This window comes from Chiloscyllium punctatum, chromosome 5, assembly GCF_047496795.1.
Source record: "Chiloscyllium punctatum isolate Juve2018m chromosome 5, sChiPun1.3, whole genome shotgun sequence".
NCBI classification, from domain to species: Eukaryota; Metazoa; Chordata; class Chondrichthyes; order Orectolobiformes; family Hemiscylliidae; genus Chiloscyllium; species Chiloscyllium punctatum.
The window spans coordinates 98,716,827-98,742,517 of record NC_092743.1 but is presented as its reverse complement, the minus strand read 5'-3'; the positions used below and the strand labels follow the sequence as shown (position 1 = coordinate 98,742,517).

Genomic DNA, 25,691 nt, shown 5'->3' with positions numbered 1-25,691 from the left:
TATGAAATAATTGCCCATTGTTCTGTACAATTTAAGTCAACTGTAGCTTTGTGGTTCTAAATGTGAGTCAGGGTCTTCCAAAACTCTGTCATCTCTCTTTCTTCAGAGAAAAACAGTGACACAACCTAACTGAAAAATGTCAATAGATCTACCTGCGTTGATTCCATGACGTGGTCAATCTACTACATGATTTCGTTTTTAAAAAATCTATTTTAAGTAACTGTTGGAAGTGCAAACCAGTGTCATCTTCACTGACATTTCTGTTATCACCATTAAATCAGAGCAAGAGATATGAGGTTGTTTATGCGGCATTAACTTGATTCTGCCACGTTTAGTCATTTCCTCTTTCTCCTGCCAAAGAACACAGAAAGATAAACGGACAGTCTGAGTGTGGGAAATGAGCTGTGGTGACGATCTGCAGGAAAAGTGGGGTTTTATTAAAAGAAATAATGAAGGAAAACAGTCACTGGTTGAGCAGCTTTGCGAGCTGATGTTAACAGATAACGCACTGCTGCTTCAAATAGTCCTAAACTGTTAAAATGTAACTGGCACCTTGTGAGTCACAAAAGAGGTGGAAAATAGGTGCAGTGTTCTTTCCATCAGAAATGCAGCATTTAACATAAGGCAAATAAAGGTCATCTAAATTTTCTGCTACATTGGTGCTTAATGTTTTAACAACAATGTTTACAAAACTCCTTTTGAAAATGTTTGTAACTTCAGTTGATTTGAACATTCTAAACTCTGTGCTGTTACATTGAAGGAGTTGATTTACATTGTGGGTGGGTGTAGACACACCACTCTACAACTCTCACTACTGTCTGCAACATCTTCCACACTCACGAACTCCCAACCCCCACCCCCGTCACCACTAACCCTGTACACCCTCTGTGCTTCTTACTCACTCTCTGGGATACCCCTCCATATGCACCCAAAATTAACAGCTGTGCCACCCACTTTTATCACCCTTAATACTTACCTCTCTCTCATTCAAAGAGGGATGCAATCCCTTATAGGCAGAAAGACTCAAGACAAGTGGTGGCTGCCCAACTTTCAGTTCCTCACCCCTTGTGAGGAGAGTATTTTGACTCTCACTGCCCTGAATGGCTGATTGACCATGTCCAAACCACTGGGCTGGTATTGGAGACCACCTGTTGACATGCTTCGAGTCAAAGCTATCCTGCTTGATTTGATTGAGCATAAGTGACAGCTTTGATGTTTCTTTCCTTTATATTTGCATTGTATGGCAAGGCGAGACCAAAGTAATATGAGCCTTGTAGATTTGGCTAAGAGTGCAAAGTGTGGAAAGGCAAGGCAAGAAAATATGAGGCATAAATGCTGTGAACATCCAAGTATGGTCAGGAATGAACAGATGCCCGAGATGCCTAGAGATGCAGCCCAATCTCTCTAGCTAGGTTTGTGTCCCTCAGCACAGTGCCCTTGCTCCCCATTACAATGATTACAGTTGGTACATATGGAGGTGCAGCATTGAAGTGCAAAAACAACCTAAAAGTGAATTGGAGATATACTATGATGGTTCATAGATGTTGGCACTTGTCAGACACCAATGTTCATAGATGTAGGTTGCATGTGCCTACTGTATATGGAGTGCGCCCTGGTATGTTGGTGTCTGGTGTCCAACTTGGTGGTCAATTAGATCAAGCAGTATTTAGGGGCAGGTAGCTGTTCTGGTTTCCATGTTGGATTTTTATCCATGTCGAGCTTGTTTGGCATGTTTATTAAAACGTGTGGAAGAATATTAATGAGATGAGTTGTGGCATCAACCAAGGCATTTGACAAGCAATAATCACCTTAATTGGCAGCAAGTTATGGCCTAACATGAGTCTTGCCACACTGCTTATCAAAAGCATAAAGGTGGTGTGAGATGACCCTTATATCGAGGTGGGCCTCACTGCACTACTTGTCTGATTCTGCCACAAATCTCACCAGAGCCCACATCAGCCAGGCCCCTAGAAGATTTAGTTCATTGATTCTAACATCTTTCTTCAAATTTGTGGAATTTGAATATCAGTGACTAGAAGACACACTCTGCACTCAGACTGAAATGTATTGACCAAGAGAAAGGCACAGCATACATTTGCAATCATGATACTGGGACTAAAAGGGTTAAGTTGTGTGGACAAGCTGCATAGACTGGATTTGCATTCTTTAATATAGAAAATTAAGGGAGGATTGAGATGTTTGAAATGATTAATGAAGTTTGCAACATAGGTCATCAGAAACTATTTTACTTTTGCTGGGAATAGTCCAGAAGAAGGGGGCTCTACCTTAAAATTAGAGAGAGATCAATCATGAGTTCTTCCAACAGAGAGTTGCGAAAATCTTGCATCCTTTCCTACAAAAAGCTGTTGAGCCTGGGTAAATTGAACATTTCAGAAAGATGAGTGGACTTTTGTTCAACAAAGGTATTAAGGGCAACAGACAAGAAGAGTAAGTTGGTTTCTCATACAGTTTGCCATAATCTAATTGAAATGTGATTTAGCACAAGGGGTAATTGATCTTCTCCAGTATTGTCTTCCTTATTGGGATAATGCAAAAGCACTAACTAACGTGCATATACCAAGAAGGGAGAAATATTCTCGAGATGCAGAAGTCACAATCCAGTCAGGTAGTGGCTAGGCCACTTTCCCTGGAATGAAGTTACAACCAGAGCCCCGCAGCTCTTGTCCTCTGCAGCACCACAAGGGAGGTTGTGGCTGTTGCAGGACAAACCCACTGGAGTCTCTGAATCGTGCACCATCCCAAGTCAGAGGTGGGAAATGTAGAGGTGGTAATATAATAGGATGGAGGGTGCAGAGAGGTTGATGTCAAGGCTCCCAGTGAGCATCCCTCCCCCTCCACTTCCTGATTTCTTGTGCAATTAGGAACAATCTTTGATTGTAGTACCACTCCCACTGGAGTGATAAACTGGCCACACAGTTTCAACTGTCATCAAATTTGCAGCTGGATTAATCCCATTGGAGTGAGAGGAGGTCTTTAGGTGTTCATTAATTGGCCATTTAAGGGTCTCAGTTGGCCCTGGGTGGTTGAGAGTTCTGCTATGGTCCTTCTTTCCCAAAGTATAATTCCAGAGTCAGAAGTCACAAGACACCTGCTTATAGTCCAACAGGTTTATTTAAAATCACAAGCTTTCAAAGTGCTGCTCTTTCGTCAGGTGGAATGGACTCCACCTGGTGAAAGAGCAGCACTCTGAAAGCTTGTGATTTCAAATAAACCTATTGGACTATAACTTGGTGTCATATGACCTCTGTCCTTGTCCACTCCAACACCAGCACCTCCATATCATAATTTCAGAGGTGGAAGGAAGGTGGCAAGGTTCACATCCATCATTACCTACCTAATTAAATGTCCTTCCCACATCAAGCTCACATAGAACAAAAACCTCTACAAACAATTTCCAAATGTATGCTATTATGTAAAGTCCTCTGACATACTTATTCATTTTAAGTACTGTAACCATACAATTCAAAAGATTTTATACAATGAATTAATTTTTTGACATGAACTATTTCTTCCTAAATGGATGCTTTGTTAGGTTTTCAAGAAATATTTACTTAACAACCAAAAGTATGGCTCCCATGTCAAAGCTGAACTCAGCTCACTAGTAAAATAATGGGTGTCAAGTACAACCGTACATGCTCTGATTAAAACAATAGAATGAATTCCATATGTCAATTATCTATGTTATTTGCATCTGATTTATTAACAAGCATTAAGATTTTCCACAGAGTCCAATCTCTTATGCATTTTAGATGTTAATATCTTTCCTTTTTAACGAATAATGTTTTCCTATTCAAAATTATTTAGTACACTAATGATTGTTGTGTATCTTTGCTTAACATTTTGATATAATGGAATATAAAAATGAGAGTGGAAGTCTATTTTTAATCAGAATGTCATAGAGATGTACAGCGTGGAAACAGACACTTCGGTCCAACCCGTCCATGCCGACCAGATATCCCAACCCAATCTAGTCCCACCTGCACCCGGCCCATATCCCTCCAAACCCTTCCTATTCATATACCCATCCAAATGCCTCTTAAATGTTGCAATTGTATCAGCCTCCACCACTTCCTCTGGCAGCTCATTCCATACACATACCACCCTCTGCGTGAAAAAGTTGCCCCTTCGGTCTCTTTTATATCTTTCCCCTCTCGCCTTAAACCTATGCCCTCTAGTTCTGGACTCCCCGACTCGAGGGAAAAAACTTTGCCTATTTACCCTATCCATGCCCCTCATAATTTTGTAAACATCTATAAGGTCACCCCTCAGCCTTCGACGCTCCAGTGAATCTTTATTGCAAGTATTAATTGACATCAAATCAATGATTGTCACATTTGTAAAGATATTAGATGTTTAAATCAATTTTTTTAAGGCAAGCAAATTGAATTAGTTCTGAGTGAAATCACGTATGCCAGTTGCCTGTTTAAGAGGTCCAAATACAATGCAAACAGTGTCTCAACAAGCTTATATGTGCAAACAATAGTGCATTTTCGTAAGTGGAGTTGGTCATAATGGTGACAGGGCAGTCACTATGTAAACTACTCCAGATTGTAGCAAGCAAATTAGATACAAAATGAGGAATAGAAATGAACAGGTAGAATGAAAGACAGAGATTGCAGAGGAAATGTATGAGAGAGACCCTCAAAGACATTGCAAAATAAAACAGAGCAAGAAGAATTAGAGAAAGACAACCAAGGATATTGAAATTACTGCACAGAGGTTGGTATGCTGTCAGCAAGTCACCCTTTATTTACTTGTAGAAAGTCCTTGACATGGATCCAGCTCTTAGAGTGAATAGGATGTTTGACATTCTTGTTCTTTTTTTTCTCTGAGAGTCAGAACCTCTGACACTCCTGTATTTTTTTCCCCATTACCCCCACACTACCACCTAACTGCGGTAGTGCTTTATTTTTCCCTAGCACCCATGTTATGTGTGTGCATGTGTGAGACACAGTGCACGAACCTTTATTCAATTTCCACCACCAGGAAGAAAACACCCAAGTGGCCAGTGACAAGCTGTGCCCCTCACATCAAAGGGCAATGCTGCGTGAAGGGGAGGGCAGGAATCAAATCAAAACAGAATTGGACGGGGAAATAATACACTCCACTCCCTGCGGCGCCCACCTCTCCCCAAACAACTCAAGACATTCTTGTTCTTATTTGTCAGCCAGGACTCCCTGACTGGACTAGATAAATAGCCCCAATCAGGGAGTCAAGTTCTATAAGGTCCAACTGGCTGACCTCATTACAATCACTACAGATCTAAACCATTAAATGAATGGATTGAAATGGAATCAGAATGCAGTATCTGTATAGATGGTTGACATTATCCCAAGTTCAGGACCTCATTGAGGTGTCTCTGGAAGTGACCCAGAGTTACAGAGATAAGTAGGAAAGACTTTCAGTTCATCGTTGTTATGCATGGAATGTTATATAGGCAAGAGAGGAGGCGATGGCTTGGTGGTATTAACACAGATGTTAATCCAGAGACCCAGATGATGGTATGGGGCCCTGGTTCAAAATCAGGAAATAAAAGTCTAACAATGACCATGAAACCATTGTCAATAGTCTGAAAAACCCATCTAGTTCACTGATCTTCTTTAGGGAAGGAAACTGCCATCCTTACCTGGTCTGGTCTATATGTGATTCCAGATCCACAGCAATGTGGCTGACTCTTAATTGCCCACTGGGATGACAATAAATGCTGGCCTAACCAACAATGCTCTCATCCCATGAATGAAAGACGGTTTGGAGAATAACCTTAGGAATTGATGGGAAGAAAGAAGAAATGTAATCAATTGACAGGATGTTTGCTTATCTTTTTAATGTGACAATGCATAAAGTATCGTATCATCAATAGTGCAAAGAAAAGCCTGCTCTGCCTAACCAGTGGTATCTCTAATGCCATTTGTGCCCATTACCACCCAGACTGCGACATTAGCATGTTCATAATGAAAATGAGTCCGCATACTATATTCCAAAGAAGCTACAGGCGGTTGATTTGGCCACTATCATTTTCTGTGTGTGGTGTTGGCTATTTTAATGTATAACCTGTGGAATCTCCTATTTAATTTTATGTTCCTCTGTAGGTAGCTGCTGCTGTTCAGTAGTGGGGACTCTGCAGCTGTATTGCTGCATCTTTTGTTGTTACTGCCAGCCCTTGTCTCCATGCACTGATTGACCATTCCTCTTAGTGACCTATCACTCTGTCCTTAAAAGAGTCTGGCTCATTTGGGTGCCCAAGGCATTATCCTGAAACATAGTTACTTCTGCCAAGCTTCCCAATCCCATTCTGCAGCTACTGGTTGCCACTTGAGGATGAGCAACACCCCTGTGGACAGGCAGCAATTGGCAATTGCTTAGTAATAAGAAGCTCACCATCAAGGTTGTCTCTCTTTCATGAACTAATTCCTAATCCAAGATGGAGGATGGGAAAAATTTCTGGCTGTAACAGGATGTTCCTTTTTTGAGGTATTTTAGGTGTCGGAGGTGATTTCCTCGAATTCCAGGAGCAGCAATTACTGTTTTATATGCTGTTGCATTGTTTTGGAACTTTGGACAAAAAAAAGTCAGAACAACAGCACTTCTAAAAGGGAGAGGAACAGACAAAGGCAGCACATGGTCAGTCAGTGGAGGAGAGAGAGAGAGAAAAAAACCCATGCTGCTCCCTGACACAGCAGTGAACCTATGAAGTTACTGCCTTTACTGTTGAATTCATGTATCGCTGGACATCGGGTGCATCTAGGAAAACTTAAACAGCGAAATTCACATCTGATCTTGGAGGAACCTGTTTGGGAGAGGTCACAGCACAGAAACAGATAGCTAAATAGTCTTAAGTGTGGCCTTACAGTAAGTCTGCAGTTGTGAATAGAGTGGGTACTTCCTTGATTATATATTTTATTGAGATATGTCTCTTGATTAAACTTAAAGATATAAGTCATAAGTATTAAGTTAGCCTGGAGCAGTGTTTTGTAGAGGAATAAGACGGTGCTATTTTCTGAGTCAGCAGATTGAAAGAAACAAAAATGGCCCTTAGTAGAGTGATATGCTTTTCTTGTCAGATGTGGGAGTTTAAGGAGAGTTTGCGTGTTACTGAGGATTATAGCTGCAATAAATGCCTTTGGTTGCAAATTCTATCAGATTGAATGAATCGCTTGGAGCAACAGTTAGAGGCAATGAGGAATTTACAAGAGGAAGGGGATTTGATGGAAGACAGTTATAGAAAGTGAGAAAAGTCGCAGATACAGTCACATAGATGGGTTAACTCCAGGAGAGGTAAGAAAGTTAGGCAGGTAGTGCAGGAGTCTTCTGTGGCTATCTCGATTTCAAACGAATATGCAGTTTTGGAAAATGTAAGGGGTGATGGATTCTCAGGGGAACATAGCATGAACAGCCAGGTTTCTGGTATTGAGACTTGCTCTAATGCAATGAAGGATACATCGGGTTCCAAGAGATTGATTGTGTTAGAGGACTCTCTCGTACGAGGAACAGACAGACGTATCTGTGGCCAGCAGCAAAACATCAGAATGGTGTGTTGCTTCCCTGGTGCTAGGTAAAGAATGTCTCAGAGAGAGTGCAGAATGTTCTCAAGGGGCAGAGAGACCACCAGGAAGTCATTGTACACATCAGAACCAATGACATAGGAAGGGAAAAGGATGAAATTCTGAAGGGAGAATTTAACATGTTAGGCAGGAATATAAAAAGGAGGTCCTCAAGAGTAGTAATATCTGGATTACCCTTGGTGCTATGAGCTAGTGAGGGTAGGAATAGGAGGATAGAGCAGATGAATGTATGGCTGAGGAGCTGTGTATGGGAGAAGGATTCACATTTTTCGATCATTGGAATCTCTTCTGGGGTAGAAGTGACCTGTAACAAGAAGGACAGATTGCACCTGAATTTGAAGGGGACTAATACACTGGCAGGGAGATTTGCAAGAGCTGCTTGGGAGGATTTAAACTATTAAGGTGGGGGGGTGGAATCCAGGGAGATAATGAGGAAAGAGATCAATCTGAGACTGATACAGTTGAGAAAAGAAGCAAGTCAAACAGTCAGGGCAGGCAGGGACTAAGCAGAGAACAAGGAAGGTTTGATAAATTAAACTTCTTTTATTTCAAGGCAAGAGGCCTAACGGGGAAAGCAGATGAACTCAGGGCATGGTTAGGAACATGGGACTGGAATATCATAACAATTACAGAAACATGGCTCAGGGATGGACAGGGCTGGCAGCTTAATGTTCCAGGATACAAATGCTACAGGAAGGACAGAAAGGAATGTAAGAGAGGAGGGGGAGTGGCGTTTTTGATAAGGGATAGAATTACAGCTATACTGAGGATATTTCCAGAAATATATTCAGGGAAGTTATTTGGGTGGAACTGAGAAATAAGAAAGGGATGATCACCTTATTAGGATTGTATTATAGACCCCGTAACAGTCAGAGGGAAATTGAGAAACAAACTTGTAAGGAGATCTCAGTTATCTGTAGGAATAATAGGATGGTTACAGTAGAGGATGTTAACTTTCCGAACATAGACTGCAATAGTGTTATAGATTTAGATGGAGAGGAATCTGTTAAGTGTTACAAGAAAATTTTCTGATTTAGTATGTGGACGTACCAACTAGAGAAGGTGCAAAACTTGATTCCAGATGAAGTCGATTTTCCTGCTCCTTGGATGCTGCCTGACCTGCTGTGCTTTTCCAGCACCACTCTAATCTAGACTCTGATTTCCAGCATCTGCAGTCCTCACTTTTGCCAAGATGCAAAACCTGACCTACTCTTGGAAATAAGGCAGGGCAGGTGACTGAACTATCAGTAGGGGCCAGTGACCATAATTCTATTAGTTTTAAAATAATGATGGAAAAGGATAGACCAGATCTAAAAGTTGAAGTTCGAAATTGGAGAAAGGCCAATTTTGACGATATTAGGAAAGAACTTTCAAAAGCTGATTGAGGACAGATGTTCCCAGATAAAGGGACAGCTGTAAAATGGGAAGCTTTCAGAAATGACATAATGAGAGTCCAGAGATAGTATATTTCTGTTAGGGTGAAAGGAATCGTCATTTCCGCCACCTCCAAACAGTCTCCACCACCAAGGATATATTTCCCTCCCCACCCCCATCAGCGTTCCGGAAAGACTACTCCCTTCGCAACTCCCTCATCAGGTCCACACCCCCCACCAACCCAACCTCCACTCCCGGCACCTTCCCCTGCAACCGCAAGAAATGCAAAGCTTGCGCCCACACCTCTCCCCTCACTTCCCCCCAAGGCGCCAAAGGATCCTTCCATATCCGTCACAAATTCACCTGCACCTCCACACACATCATTTACTGCATCAGCTGCACCCGACGTGGTCTCCTCTACATTGGGGAGACAGGCCGCCTACTTGCGGAACATTTTAGAGAACACTTCTGGGACACCCGCACCAACCAACCCAACCACCCCATGGCTGAACACTTTGACTCCCCCTCCCACTCCACTAAGGACATGCAGGTCCTTGGCCTCCTCCATCGTCAGACCATGGCAACATGACGCCTGGAGGAAGAGCGCCTCATCTTCTGCCTAAGAACCCTCCAACCACAGGGGATGAATACAGATTTCTCCAGCTTCCTCATTTCCCCTCCCCCCCCCCCCCCACCTTATCTCAGTCCCAACCCTTGGACTCAGCACCGCCTTCTTGACCTGCAATCTTCTTCCCGACCTCTCCGCCCCCACCCCCTCTCCGGCCTATCACCCTCACCTTAACCTCCTTCCACCTATGGCATTCTCAACGCCCCTCCCCCAAGTCCCTCCTCCCTAACTTTTGTCTTAGCCTGCTTGGCACAGCTTCCTCATTCCTGAAGAAGGGCTTATGTCCGAAATGTCGATTCTCCTGCTCCTTGGATGCTGCCTGACCTGCTGCGCTTTTCCAGCAACACATTCTTCAGGGTGAAAGGAAAGGCTGGTAGTTGTAGGGAATGCTGGATGACTAAAGAAATTGAGGGTTTGATGAAGAAAAAGAAGGAAGCATATGTCAGGTATAGACAGGATAGATCGAGTGAATCCTTAGAAGAGTATAAAGAAAGTAGGAGCATACTTAAGAGGGAAATCAGGAGGGCAAAACGGGGACATGAGATAGCTTTGGCAAATAAAATTAAGGAAAATCCAAAGGGGTTTTACAAATATATTAAGGACAAAAGGGTAACTCAGGAGAGAATCGGGCCCCTCAAAGATCAGCAAGCCGGCCTTTGTATGGAGAAACAGGAGATGGAAGAGATATTAAACGAGTATTTTCATTAGTATTTACTGTGGAAAAGGACATGGGAGATACAGAATGTAGGGAAATAGATGGTGACATCTTGAAAAATGCCCATATTACAGAGGCGGAAGTGCTGGATGTCTTGAAATGCATAAAAGTGGATAAATCCCCAGGACCTGATCAGGTGTACCCGAGAACTCTGTGGAAGCTAGGGAAGTGATTGCTGGGACTCTTGCTGAGATATTTGTATCATCGATAGTCACAGGTGAGGTGCCGGAAGACTGGAGGTTGGGTAATGTGGTGCCACTATTTAAGAAAGGTGGTAAGGACAAGTCAGGGAACTATAGACTAGTGAGCCTGATGTCAGTAGTGGGCAAGTTGTTGGAGGGAATCTTGAGGTACAGGGTGTACCTGTATTTGGAAAGGCAAGATTAGATTAAAGACCGTCAACATGGCTTTGTCTGTGGGAAATTATGTCTCACGAACTTGATTGAGTTTTTGAAGAAGTAACAGAGAGGATTGATGAGGGCAGAGCAGTAAATGTGATCTATATGGACTTCAGTAAGGCGTTCAGCAAGGTTCCCCGTGGGAGACTGGGTTGGCAAGGTAAGATCTCATGGAATACAGGAAGAACTAGCCATTTGGATACAGAACTGGCTCAAAGGTAGAAGACAGAGGTTGGTGGTGGAGGGTTGTTTTTCAGACTGGAGGCCTGTGACCAGTGGAGTGCCACAAGGATCGGTGCTGGGTCCATCACTTTTCATCATTTGTATATATGATTTGGATGCGAACACAAGAAGTATAATTAGTAAGTTTGCAGATGAATTGGAGGTTTAGTGGACAGCAAAGAAGGTTACCTTAGATTACAACGGAATCTTGATCAGATGGGCCAATGGGCTGAGAAGTGGCAGATGGAGTTTAATTTAGATAAATGCGAGATGCTGCATTTTGGGAAAGCAAACTGATACACTTAAGGTAAGCTCCTGGGGAGTGTTGCTGAACAGAGACCTTGGAGTGAAGGTTCATAGCTCCTTGAAAGTAGATTCACAGTTAGATAGGATAGTGAAGAAGGCGTTTGGTATGCTTTTCTTTATTGGTCAGGATATTGAATAGAGGAGTTAGGGGGTTATGTTGTGGCTTACAGGACACTGGTTAGGCCACTTTTGGAATATTACAATTCTGGTCTCCATCCTATCGGAAGGATGTGAAACTTGAAAGGGTTCAGAAAAGATTTACAAGGATATTGCCAGGGTTGGAGGATTTGAGCTTTAGGGAGAGGATGAATAGGCTGGGGCTGTTTTCCCAGGAGCATTGGAGGCTGAGGGGTGACCTCATAGAGGTTTATAAAATCATGAGGGGCATGAATAGGGTAAATAAACAAGGTCTTTTCCCTGGGGTGGAGGATCTCCAGAACTAGAGGGCATAGGTTTAGGGTGAGAGGGGAAAGATATAAAAGAGACCTAAGAGGCAACTTTTTCACACAGAGGGTGGTGGGTGTGGAATGGGTTGCCAAAGGAAGTAAAGGAGACTAGTAACAATTGCAACATTTAAAAGGCATCTGGATGGGTACATGAATAGGAAGGGTTTAGAGAGTTATGGGCTGGATGCTGGCAGGTGGAACTAGATTGGATTGGGATATCTGGTCAGCATGGGTGAGTTGGACCAAAGGGCCTGTTTCCATGCTGTGTACCACTATGACTCTAATTGAGAACCTCCTGTTAATTAGAGTCCTGGCACTCAATAGCTACTTTGAGAATGAGGGGGACCCTGGTGTAAGCATAATTAGGAATGCGTGACAATTACTCACAAGATGATCCAGTTGCTGCTTTATGGTTACTGTTGTATGAGGCATTTTGCCTGAAAGAGTTACTTTGGAAAATTTGGAATAATTCTGTCCACTGATATATAACTGACTTTAGGGAGGAGCCAATCAGTTTTTTAGTTAGTTAGTCAGTCCTAAAATCTACAGCCATGTAGCAGAGACCTAATTACTATTTCTTTGAGGATAACAGTGTCTCTTACTTATTGTTCATATAAGTAACCAGTTTTTAGTTAATATAAACTATTGTCTTAATATTATGCAATCAAATATTTCTTGTTACTCTGCTCCATGCCTTTTTTGCTCAAGAATTATCAGTGGTTGATCCTTCAGTATTTAACACTAGTATGCCCTATAGATCAATATTGGAAGAAGGGTTGGTGGCAGGAAATGTACCCAAAAGAGATCCTGGCAGAACCAGGTGCCAGTTTCTGGCATCTTTTACAATAGTTACTACATTCTAAAGGGTAAAATCCAAAAAACTGTTATCCTGTGTAATGCTATCAAGTGAGACCAATTGTTCTTGAGGCATAGAGATCCTCTGCTTCGGAGACTTAATTTTTCAACATTTGTGCAAATGTGCTTCCTGTGGATAAACCATGCTGGCCAACATAGTGCATTTAATCACAAGAGTTTCCTGTGCTGTCATCCCTTAGTGGCTATCTTCTGATTTTGAAATGTAGATCATGTTGTCCCGAGCTCTCCCTAGCACCCACTTGTCTTGGAAAAATCAAACGCTATCACTTAATTTTCTCAAAAGATTAAAGAAGGTTAGTCATTGAGTCATTTTTGTGGGAGATTGCTGAATTGAACTCTTACATCATAAATGCTTTCTCTTTCTAAATTCAGAATGTCATGTTCCACATCACCTCTCAGGAATATAGAAATAGGGCTAAGCCATTCAGCCTGTCAGAACTGTTCTGCTATTTAATACGACTGCAGCCGATTGAACACTTTGACACCTTTTGCCCATGAAATCCCAATAACCCTTTACATCATTAGTAATGAGAAATTTATCAATCTCCACTTTAAATATACTCAAATACTAATTTGATTAGATTTATTATTTTCACATATACTGAGGTACAATGAAAAGTATTGTTTTGCTTGCTCACCAGTCAAATTGTACCTTACGTAAGTACATCAGGATAATAGAACAGAATGCAGAATATGATGTTACAACTACAGAGAAGGTGTAGAGAAATATCACCTGTAATATATGAGAAATCCATTCATAAATCTGATAATAGCAAGGAAGAAGCTGTTCTTAAACCTGTTGGTCTGTGTTTTCAAACTTTTGTATCTTCTGCCCAATGGAAGAGGGCAGAAGAGAGTATCACTGGGAGGGAGGGGTCTTTGATTATGTTGACTACTTTCCCAAGGCAGCTGGAAGTGTAGACAGAGTAAATGGGAAGATGGCTTGTTTTCATGATGGACAACTGTCTAATTTCTTGGAGTCTTGGGCAAAGCAATTGCCATACCAAGCTGTGATACATCTGGATAGTGTATCTATAAAAATTGTTCAGACATTGTGGACATGCTGAATTTCCTTACCCTTCTGAAGAAGCGGAGGCATTGGTGAGCCTCCTTTGAAGTAGAGAATTCCAAAGATTTTCAACCTGATGGAAAGAAGGATTTCTCCTCATCTCAGTCCTATTGGCATCCCCTTTATTTTTAGCCTTGTCTTAGACTCCCAAACCAGGGAAAACATCTGCATCTACCCTGTATATCCCTTTATGTATTTTGAACGGTTTAATAAGATCACCTTCATTCTTTGATACTCTGGAGAATACAGGCTCAGTTTGCCCAATCTCTCTTTATAGGATAGTTGCAGCATCCCAGGAACAAATCTGATGAACCTGCGTTGTACTCCCTCTATGGCAATAATATCTTTCCTGAGTTAAGAAAGCCAAAACTGCACACAGTTCTTCAGATGTAGTTTAACCAAGATCCTACGCAAGTGAAGCAAGACTTCAATTCTCCTGAACTCAAATCCTCTTTCAATAAAGTCTAACATTCTATTAGCTCTCCTAAGAGCTTGCAGCACTTGCATGTGAGCCTTCAGTGACTTATTGGTAAGTACACCTAAAATACAGAAACACAGAAAATAGGAACAGGACTAGGTCATACAGCCCTTCAAGCCTGCTCCATCATTCAACATGACCATGACTTTTCATCCAACTGTTCCAACTTTTTCCTCATACCCTTGGATCCTTTAGCCCTAAGAACTATATTGAACTCCTTCTTGAAAACATTCAATGTTTTGACCTCAGTGCTTTTTGTGGCAAAGAATTCCACAACCTACCATTGTCTGAATAAAGAAATTTCACCTCATCCCAATCCTAAATGGCCTAACTCATTATCTTTAAATTCTAGCCACTGACTTTGGACTCCTGAGTCATTGGGAACGTCCTTTCTGTTTTTACCAGCCTAGTCTTGTTAGAGTTTCATGGATTTCCACAAGGTGTTCCAAATTCCACTGAATATCTTCCAAATTGATCCTGACTCTCTTTATAGGTCAGTCCTACCATCCTAGGAATACATTTGGTAAACCTTTGTTGCACACTCTCCACAGCCAGAGCACCCTTCAATGAATGGACACCAAAACTGCACACAATATTCCAAGTGTAGTCTCAACAAAATTGTTTACAATTGCAGCAAGACATCCCCAATCCAGTACTTGAATTATTCCAGCAGAAATGCGTACTATTTTCTTTCTTCACCGTCTGCTGTAGCTATATCTCTTTGTACATCTGCTTTTCAACCCCTTACCATTTAATCCCTTACCTTGCATTTTTTCCACATTATGTTCCACCTGCCATGTTCTTACCTAAGTCTATCCAAATTCTCCTGAAATCATTTTACATCTTCTTTACAATAAATATTCTCCCTTAACTTTGCAACTGCAAAATTAGAAATATTTCCTGATGAAGGGCATTTGCCCGAAAAGTCATTTTTTTGTGCTCCTCGGATGATGCCTGGCCTGCTGTGCTTTTACAGCACCACTTCAATCTTGACTTTAGAAATATTGTGTTTGGTTCCCAACTCCTAATGATTTATGTAACTGAGGCTCAAGTGTTAATCCTTGTGATTCCATGTTAGTCACAGTTGAGACAAAACATATCTTTCCTTAGAAAGTAAAACCACAAAATAATAAAACAAGCCAAAATTGGACTCACTTCTTGTGTTTTTATGCTTTTATTTACATATGTTCTTCAGAATAACATCCCTTCATAATCTTGTTTAAGAACCATTTAAAGCAGCCCACAACATATAAACTTGGAGGCTATAGACAGAAAAATTGGCACAACTGAGGGTGTGGTGATTATATCTCTGGACTCCCCCACTGACACATTCTACCTTGGCAGTTTGAGAATTTGAATTCCATTTAAATCATTGGATTTTTAAACCATTTTACTGTGTCCGTTGGAGAAAGAAACCTGCCATCCTGACTTGGTTTAGACCTACATATCACTCTCATGCCACACCACATGGTTTATTTTGAAGTATCTACCAAACCATTCAATCCCGTTGACCCACTACCAGTAATTTAGAAAGATACATTAACAAGCAATCGATACTGAAATCTCAACCATGCCCATATGTCAACATTAAATGTTTTAAAAAAGAATACCTTTAATTGTAAAATTATATAGTTGTGCCGTACTAGATTGTTACTATCTGCAATTTGAGTGCGTGAAATAAAGAAAGTTTGCATTCTTGATTTAAGCAAGGTTTATTTCAATACATTGTAAAGACAACTGGTATAATATACCTCCTGATATAAGAAAGTCATTATATATCCTGATGTGTTATTGTATTAGTTATTTAAGCATGTGCTGTGTACCTCCTCCAATTAGTAACAAGTTTCTACCTAATGCAAGGGAAAAGGCAGTTAATGTGGAATATATGCATGAAGTTTCAAGCTCTGGTGTTGGTGTTAACTTGCTTTTATGAATATTATACAATAGTTGCCTGATGCTTAATGTTATAGTTCTCATGATACAGGACTAACAAACCAGAGGCTCAAGGTATTTGGAGCATGAGTTCAAATCCCATTAAAGTAACTGGTGGCACTTAAACTCACTTCATAAATTTGGAACTGGAAATAAATCTCAGTAGTTATATCATCAGTTGTTGCAAAAGCCTGTCTGGTGCACATAATGTCCTGTTTAGGAAAGGAACTTTGCCATCCTACCCATGACACCAATGTAGCTGACTCTTAACTGTTCTTTGAAATGGCCTAGTAAGCTGCTGAGGTCACAGTCAATTGGGAATGAAAACAAATATTGCTTTGCCAGCAATACCCACACATCCCATGAAAGACTGATAGAAAATAATGTTTAACTAGTTATATATCAAGATAAGCAACATACATTGGTTAGTTCATTTAATGCACAGTTGGATGTGCAGTGTACGTGTGAATCTATTCCATATAAAGGATGTTTTGGGCATTGTTTGGAAGCAGGAATTGTTGTGAGGATGGTATCAAGTGACATTTGTAGCAGTGACTGAGTGAAGTATGAAAAAAAAAGTAAAGCTTCTTTTGGTCTCTTTGTGATAACTTCTGCTTTGTTTCTCCACAGTAAATGAAATCATACGAAATGACCTCTCAAGTGCCTCTGTACATGGACATTCATAGTTAGTATCAAGACCATGGAACGATCCATAATGATCCATTGTCATTATGAAAATGGTGATCATGAGAAGATCTCAGGCTATGCTGCCTCCAAGGAAAATTGTTCGAAGTAAACAACAAACTGCTATTTCTCTTTCTAGAAATAATTCACTTCAGGTAACAGAACAAAAATGACTTGTTTTGTAATAACTGAAAAGTATCAGCCAGTGATTAGGCGAACTCCCAGCGAACAATTATTTGGATGAGTTCTCAGTTTCAGCAAGAAGTCTTCCCAAATCATTCCAATAAAATTTACATGAAACATTTAAAGAATTCCAAAGAATTGATAAATATGATTGTGCAAGTATATGTTGAGTTAAAAAAATTAGATGTTCTAAAGTATGCAAATATAAGTGCCTTATGTTTACTTTTTGTTACAAAAGAAGATTCTTTGTATTGTACTTCTATTAAAAGAATCACAGTTTTAGAAATGAATATTAGCACATGCTCTTTGTAGGAATATTTTGTTAGCAAGAAATTTGCAAGAGAACAGGAAATTAATGTGAATTATTAGGCATATCACAATATTTTGTTCACTAAGGAGTTCATGCTTAGCTCTTCAGCAGAAGGAGGGAATCCAACAATATGTGTAACTGTACTGTACATTGCATTTCAATTCAAAGCAACTCTTTAATCCATTCAATGTCTCCACTTAGGGTATCGATCTATCCAAACAGAATTCCTAATTTCAGCTGCTCAAGTCATAGCTGAGCCTAGGTTGCAATGTCATCCTTCTATACCATTTGAATGGGATGAAACCTCTCAAACACACAGAAATTCCAAGCGTTTCTGGAGATGGCCTTATAGAAATATGATCAGCACCTCCAGAAATATGGATCTGCAGATCATAGCCAGGTGTCATGATATAGATTGGATTAAAGACTTTTTAAAAAAATATACAACAAAGTGGCTAGATATTTAGTTTTTATGTGCTGAATTGTTTTTATGTGCTGCTTTCCCATGTACATTTTCAAACATATGTTGAAACCTGTCATCTTTCACTGGTTGTATTTTGTCTTTTATGTACAATAAACTCAAGAGGATGGGTTTATAATTGTCACTTTTGCAATGCACATTAGGAAAATTTTCACAACAAAAGTAACTTCAGAATCTATGCGCACAAATGTTGAAAGGAAGTAATTGTAAAGTTTTAGAACAATAGTGAAGATAGTCCTTTTTTTCCCTTGTCCAATACTTAACGTAACTATTAGCAGAACACTCAATGCATAGTTAAGATCTCAGTCCATGCTACTGCATATTAGCTACCAGTATTTTTACCAGCTAGAATAGTAGATGCTTCCCCTCTTACAAGAGGAGAAGTGCATTTCCTTACCTTTTGCAATTGTGCCAGCACTTTAGAAAGCACAGTACAATACAGTACAAAGAAATCTGCCTCAGCAGTTATTTGAATTTTATTTTTTAAAAACTTTCATGTCAGACTTCAACTTCTTGGCTCACTAGTCTGTAAAAAGAATTTTACAAACCTTATCTTAAATGCAAAAAACTGCTACTGGATTATTGCATTTAATGGTATTTAGATCTTTAAATATTGTGCTCTAGATAATAGTTGACCATAGATTTGTTTGTTAAACTAGAATATCAGAACATATAGCTTAATTAGTACTAAATAATTGCTCTTTTAGGTTATAGTTTCATTATAGATTAATTCTGATTTCATACATTAATATGTTAGTTGTTTCCAGTTTGAGTGCCTTAACCAGTAGTGCCCTCTCTAGGTTTTGCCAGAAATGACATGGTTGCATTTCTAAATTAATGTATCACTGGATCATGTTCACAGTATCTAATGATGAACTGAAGAAGACAAATTTATGGTATACAGTCACTCACATAATCTAATCAAAAATTGAAAACAGATTAATTGCTGTGTTCATGGTATTGCCTTATCTATTGCCACGTAGCCACCTGAGTAGCTGACTGTGAAGCATTTATAACATGGGGCAAAGTAAACTTATAAATAGGGCAAACTCCAGAAGACCTCACTTTCCTGAGGAAGACTCTGCTTCCTAGCTTTGGGGAGTTAAAAAGACAATGCAACCACATCTGCTAATAAATAATGAGAGGCTGTACCTTCAGTTGTCAGGTATTTTAATGCCTCATGTTCTTCCCTAATACTGCTGGCCCATTGTAGCCTGTTTCCCGCTACCTAGATATCCATTAGTGCCACATATATTGGACTCTGTTTAGGATCAGATTTGTCTCTTATTCACATAGTGGCTTTGGCAAATAGATGTTAATATAGGTTAGCTTTGAGAAGTGCCACTTGTAACTTAAATGAAAGATGGAGAAAGAAACACCTATCATGCTTGAGGATAATCTTCTGGCATATTCTCCATTATATTTAAGCTGTTAATGTAGGGTTACTAATTTTGTTTTATAAGATTACTATTACCCCTAAGCATGTCATATAGAATTAAAATGAGAAATTCTGAAATGGATGGTTCTAGAATTTGTACAGCTGGATGATCTTATTCTACTATTGCTTTGAAAGCACTGCCAGCTCATCACAACAGTGCAAAATAATTGCAATGTTGCTTTTGTCTGCTGGTGTAAACTTGTTAAAAAAAAGGCTTTAACAAGGCAGCTTGTTATTGGCAATACAACTGCATTGCTTTATAGGTGAATACTTGCAGTTTTCTACACTGCACTAGCCAAACAGGCCCTTGATGAGCTAAGCCCTTTTATGATCTCCCAAAATGGCCAGCTGCCATTCTTCTTATTTTTATTTGTATACTTTTCTTTTTGAATTTGTATTTTTGCTGCATTTTATAGGGAAAAGATGTCTCTGCTTTCCAGAGCTGTTCCCAGAAAGGAACCAGAGGAGGGGCTGGAGTGGGATTCTACTTTAGAATGTACATTAACATTGTGTCACTGGTTTAAATCTCTTAGGCAAAACACACTCCATTTTCTCACTTCATTTCAGGAATGGCTGTTAAGTTAAATAGACAAAGTTCCTGTTTTGTGTGTGTGTCTTTGATGTTTTCCAAAGCTTGGATTTTCCTGTATATTTGTATCAGTGTTTTTTTTTGCATTCTTGCTGTTAGTGTAACCTGTTTATTTGAAGTTATGCAAATATTTTCTACCTGTAATATAAAATAAAAGCACAGTTTGAAATATATCATTGGTCTTCCTTTTCTGTCTCCCACATTTATGTTGATGGTGACATTGATTTTCTGTGTTTGCAACTATCCATGTCATTTTATTTACATGTCTTTACTTAAAACTCAGTTTTTACAAATAAGAACTATAATAAGTTGAATTTGCATAGTTTCTTTAATGTTAAAATTTCAAGGAGCATTATTGAATAATTTGTCACTAAGTCTCATGAGGCAATTCCCCTTCAAAAAGTTAAATGCTTCATGAGAAATTAAGATTTTCAAAGGTGCTTTGAAGGTGGACACACCAATTGAGATTCCAGGGTTGGAATTCCAGAAACTAGTTCATATTCAGGACAGGGTGCAGCTGCCAATTTTGGAGCAATTAAAATCATGTGGCGGTGTTGGAGGAATAGAGTTTTCAGATGATTACATGAAGGCTGATGGGAGTTACAGAGATAGAGGGGGAATGAACTCATGGAGTAAATTGAGAACAAGAATGAGAATATTAAAATTGAGGAATTGCAGGTTAAAGAGCCTATCTAAATCAGTCTGTATAGGGGTGATGGATGAATGGAACTTAGTTTGAGTCAAGATACAGACAGTAGAGGTTTGGATAAGCTTAAATTTATGTAGGCTAGAAATGAGGAAGATTTCCAGGCAAGGCTTGGAATAGTCAAGTCTGGACATAGCAAATTCACAGATTAGACAGCAAATGAACTGAGGTGGGTTAGAGTCAAGTTTTGTATTAGGTTGAAAATAAATGATCTTGCTAATGTAACAAAAATGTGGTCAGATGCTCATTACAAGTTAAATATACTACTAAGATTGTGAACAATCTAGTTCAGCCTCAAACAATGCCAGCCAAGGGATGGATTCATTCATGTGTGGGAGTGGGAGATTGTGGGAGTGACCAAAGACACTAAATTCAATCTTCCTAACATTTCATTTCATGATATTTCTGCTTATCCAGTACTAGGTGACAGGTGTGGAGTCTGCCCATTTTGAGAGGCATTGTGAGAAGTGGTAAAGTGAATAGATGGAATGTAACACGTTTTCGGGTTATGTTGCCGAGAGACATCATTTAGGTGAGAAATAGTATCAAGTAAAGGAACAATACTGTGCTGCTATCTAATATTTTTCTAGGAGATAAAATCTGGTCTAACATAGCAGTGTTGCGTAATTCTGTCTATAATCATAACTTCAGTAAAGTCTCATTAGAATATTCAAATATTTCTTAAAGGAATTGGTAAAATATTAATAGGGCATACAATATGAAAAAGATCTGACAGTTCAAAGGAAAGCAGATGTGTACTAGATACTAAAGGAATAAAACACAATCCACCAACTTATGTAAACCACAGTGTTTTGATTGCAGTTTGAGGGGTGGTAGTGGTATAAATGGTATCAGAATATTGGGGCATAGGTTCAAATCCCACCATGTCAGATTACAAGATTAGACTTGACATTAGGTGGACATTGGAAATTTGTTCTTGTTAGTCGGGGAGACTAAGATCCGTGGGCACATCCTTAGTATTAGAGGGGGTCAATTTAGAATGGAAATGAGGAGACATATCTTCAGCCAGAGAGTGGTGGGCCTGTGGAATTCATTGTTATGGAGCGCAGTGGAGGCCGGGAAGTCAAATGTCTTCAAGGCAGAGATTGATAAATTCTTGATCTCGTAAGGAATTAAGTGCTACAGGGAGAAGGCGGTTAAGTGGAGTTGAAATGCCCATCAGCCATGATTGAATGGAGGAGTGGACTTGATGGGCTGAATGGCCTTACTTCCACTCCTATGTCTTATGGTCTTATGGCAAAATTTGAATTAAATTGTCAAACATATGGAATAAGAAACTAGCTTACTGGCAACTGCGTAACCTCTGTTGATTTTTGTTAAAGAAAAGGATTCACTTATGGCTTTTAGGGAGAAAAAAACCTGCCATTTTTGTATGGTTTGATTTACATGTGATTCAAGAGCCACAGCCATATGATTGATTTTTAACTGCGGTCTGGCCAATTAGGAATTGGTAATAAATGTGGTCATGGTCAGCAATGCCCACATCCAATAATTGGTATCTTTGTTTTACTGTAGACTAATGTCATAGTTTAAGTTCATGCAAAAGTCCAGGTTCTATTAACAGCTAGAATTCTATTTTACTTATTTAGGTTGCTTTTAGCCAAATATTAATAACATATCCATTCATATGCTAATTCTTTGCAACTCTGCAATTAAAAGTATCTACAGATACCCCCAAAAACGTAAATGAGAAAAATTTCAAGCAAAAACAAAACATCAAATTTCTGCAATACTTTGGTCATTATGTGTTATTTCCTCTTTTGTCAATTGATTCCTAAAGGAAGGATGTTGTGAAACTTGAAAGGGTTCAGAAAATATTAACAAGGATTTTGCCAGGGTTGGAGGATTTGAGCTATAGGGAGAGGTTGAATAGGCTAGGGCTGTTTTCTCTCAAACATCTGAGGCTGAAGGGTGACCTTATAGAGGTTTATAAAAGCATGAGGGGCATGGATAGGGTAAGTAGACAAAGTCTTTTCTCTGGGGCGAGGGTATCCAGAACTAGAGGGCAGAGGTTTAGGGTGAGAGGGGAAAGATATAAAAGAGATCCAAGAGACAAATGTTTCGTGCAGAGGGTGGTATGTGTATGGAATGAGCTGCCAGAGGAAGTGGTGGAGGCTGGTACAATTGCAAAATTTAATAGGCATCTGGATGGGCATATAAATAGGAAGGGTTTGGAGGGATATGGGCCGGGTGCTGGCAAGTGGGACTAGATTAGGTTGGGATATCTGGTCGGCACAGACGAGTTGGACCAAAGGGTATGTTTTCATGCTGTACATCTCTGTGGCTCTGATTCAAATTCCAATGATTATTCATTCTATTAGCCCGAGAACAAATAATCTGATGCATAATAGCTTATTCTAAAGGAAAAGGGATATGAGTAAATGATCATACTTGTCTTTGCAGGTCTTAGTACACACACATTAATACACTTGCACACAAATTTATGCAGGAGCAACACACATTTGTAGACAGGACAGCTGTTATTTAAAGCATATCACATTAGGTAATTTTATTTTGACAAATCTTTCTCAGGTGTGATACAATAGTGTAATTCCCACAGGGAAAGTGTCATCTCAGAGAAGTTCTGGAGAGAGATGTTGTGGTATTGGTTAAGATTTTTCCTGAGCAGCTCTGCGACAGTGGACTCTGTGCTCTATGGGCTATTCTCTGAGATCCACACCGAGACAAACATCAACTGCGCCTAGAGAACCATCAACTCAGTGAAAGATGCTCTTTGATCTGCCCAAAACCTGTTGGTCTTCCAGCGTGAGCATTGATCTCGATTAAGTGTTGCAAAATGGCACATTCTAAGTTCTGCACTATGTGCTGAGGGAGGCATTAGAACTTGGGGCAGCTACCACCATGGCACAGTGGAGAAAGATCACAGTGTAAGGTCTTTCTGCCAATTTATAACAGCAATCTGTCACATTTCAAGACACCCTTGTAGCCTTAATGAAAATATAAATTGTTTCTTTCCATGTTTAGAAAATGCCTTTTTGTTGCAACTAGATTGAAGCTCTAATGATGAATGTCAAAATTCCACTCTACCTTCTGCAAAGTCTGTACAGATTGTTTTGTATTTGCACATATTTATGGATAATTTATAAGTAATGTATGTTTCTGGAATAAAATTAAATCATTATATACACTCTCTTGCTTCTCTCATCCCCCAAAAATACAGCTATCAAAGATCTTTCCAAGACATTAGTGTCCTTAACGCTAACATAATTTTAATAATGTGATGAACCATTATGTTTAGTGAGCACAAATCCAGGCAGAAATAGAAAGCACAGTCATTGTTTAAAAAAAATTGCCCAACAACAAGACTTATGAGAAACATTATTGTTTTTTACAAATTCCACTCATTAACTACATAACGTTTTTTGGCAACTTCTAATTACTCTTTAGCATAAACATTCCATTACTGCCTCTATTACCTCAAAAAAAGTAAGCAAAAAGGAGCATTGAATTTTAAGGATCAGAATAATAAAAGAAAACATTGTGTTTCAAAGGGGAATTAATCATAACCATTTAGAAATAACAAATTACCTACCCATGCCAATTGACCAATTTATTTAACGAGGAACAATTGTGTTTAAAAATATATAATTTTTCATTTCTTTAGAACTTATTGCCAACTTATGCTGATACCAAGGAACCCCATTAAATAAAGCCAGTTGATGAAATATACCCTTTCATGTTTTGACTCAAAAGCAAACATGTATTTAGATGTCTGGTTACTTCAGTCTGATCCCTGCTGACTTGTCCTCGAATATTTTGTCCCTCTGTGGAAGAAAGCTTAGAGTCTCTGCTTAGAGATTGCAAACAGCAGTGCCAAGATTTACTCGCAGTGTGCGTGTGGAACTGAAGACACAAATTCAAGTGGGACAGTAAGTTGGAAGTCAGTGCTGCCTTCTAATAAAAAAATATTATAGATGATTTACAATTTCACATTTCAATTCCCTTATATTATTTGGGCCAAGGCATGCTCTGTCTGTTACTGAGTAAAGCAAGACACTTTGCAGACAATAATTAAATCAATGTGTGGGATTCATTTTCAAAGCACTGAATACTCAGGAATTCTATTTATTGTGTACAGACGCATCCTGAAGTTTAGATTTTCCCAAACGTAGCTCAGCTAGTTGAATCAACTTAAGTTCTGAAGCATTGAGCAAGAAGTGGAAGGTCATATTCTTCAATGTTTGGATCTCATTAGGGTTTATCCCTCATTTGGCACTAATTTCTTCATGGGTCATTCCCACCATTTGGGTATTGAATGCTGCTTGTGCAGAAATCAGTCAGGAAATAAAACACAGTATGCTCATATTGTCTTCAAAGGCCATTTATGAGCCGAGATTCAGCACAGAATAATGTGTGACCCAGAATTTGTCCAAGTAATGTTATGCCAATAATTAACCAAAGGGAAAAAAAAGCCTGTGACTTTAAATGAATCATTATATTTAGGGTGTAAGATGTAATATTAGAACAAAAGGGATTAATAGCTATTTTACTAATAGCTAGAGTTCATCATCAGTAATGTCAGATAATATCCCATTACATGGAAATGGGATCTGAGGGAAGAAGATTAGATCCCTTTTAATTGAGTCCTGCTGAACTGTGGCTCTGTAAATAGTATAAATAGTTAATATAAGGTTCATTAGTATGGTTTCCATGTTGTCCTCCTTTTGCCAGAGCCCACTCATGATATGTTTACAAATAGAGGCAAAGCAAGGCTTCCCAAACTCTTGTTCATGACCCCCAAGAGTATTGTGAAATGAGATTCTGGATTTGTAATTTCCAAGGATGACATGGAGCTTGGACTGATCTCTAACAACTGCTTGCATCTTTTGTTGGTGGGCAAGACCTAATGTTTTCTGAAGCCCAATTATTACTTTAAACAAACCTGAGAGTGGAGAATTTTTTTTCAGCAAAATCCTGCCTTTTAAGCAACTTCACCTTCAAACCCTCCCAGACAAACAGCTGTCCAATTTCAACACAGCACAACAACTCTCATAGCCTCCAAATTTGCACCCCAGAATCATGCAAAGTCTGAATGGGGTCACAATGGAAAGACGTTTGTGAAGCACTCAGGTAAATAATATACTTTGTTTAACTGGAGACAATTGCTGCAAAAATATTCATATTTTCCAAAATTACTTGTATCAGTACTAATACCAATAATCTACACGTGACAGCACTTACTCTTCTATTGTATGACATCAGCTTGAAAGACATCAACAAAGTCTAATCAA

General features: G+C 39.4%; 1 protein-coding gene across 3 annotated transcripts in view; it reads left to right on the top strand.

Moving 5' to 3' along the window:
* nfatc1 (nuclear factor of activated T cells 1) overlaps positions 1-19,865 on the top strand; it is a 283,786-nt gene extending 263,921 nt beyond the window's left edge. For all 3 annotated transcript variants that reach the window (XM_072570842.1, XM_072570841.1, XM_072570840.1), the window contains one exon: positions 16,658-19,865. In XM_072570842.1, the coding sequence (XP_072426943.1) occupies positions 16,658-16,713 (56 nt within the window). In that variant the 3' untranslated portion in view covers positions 16,714-19,865. The remainder of the gene's footprint in view (positions 1-16,657) is intronic.
* Positions 19,866-25,691: the final 5,826 nt, after the last annotated feature.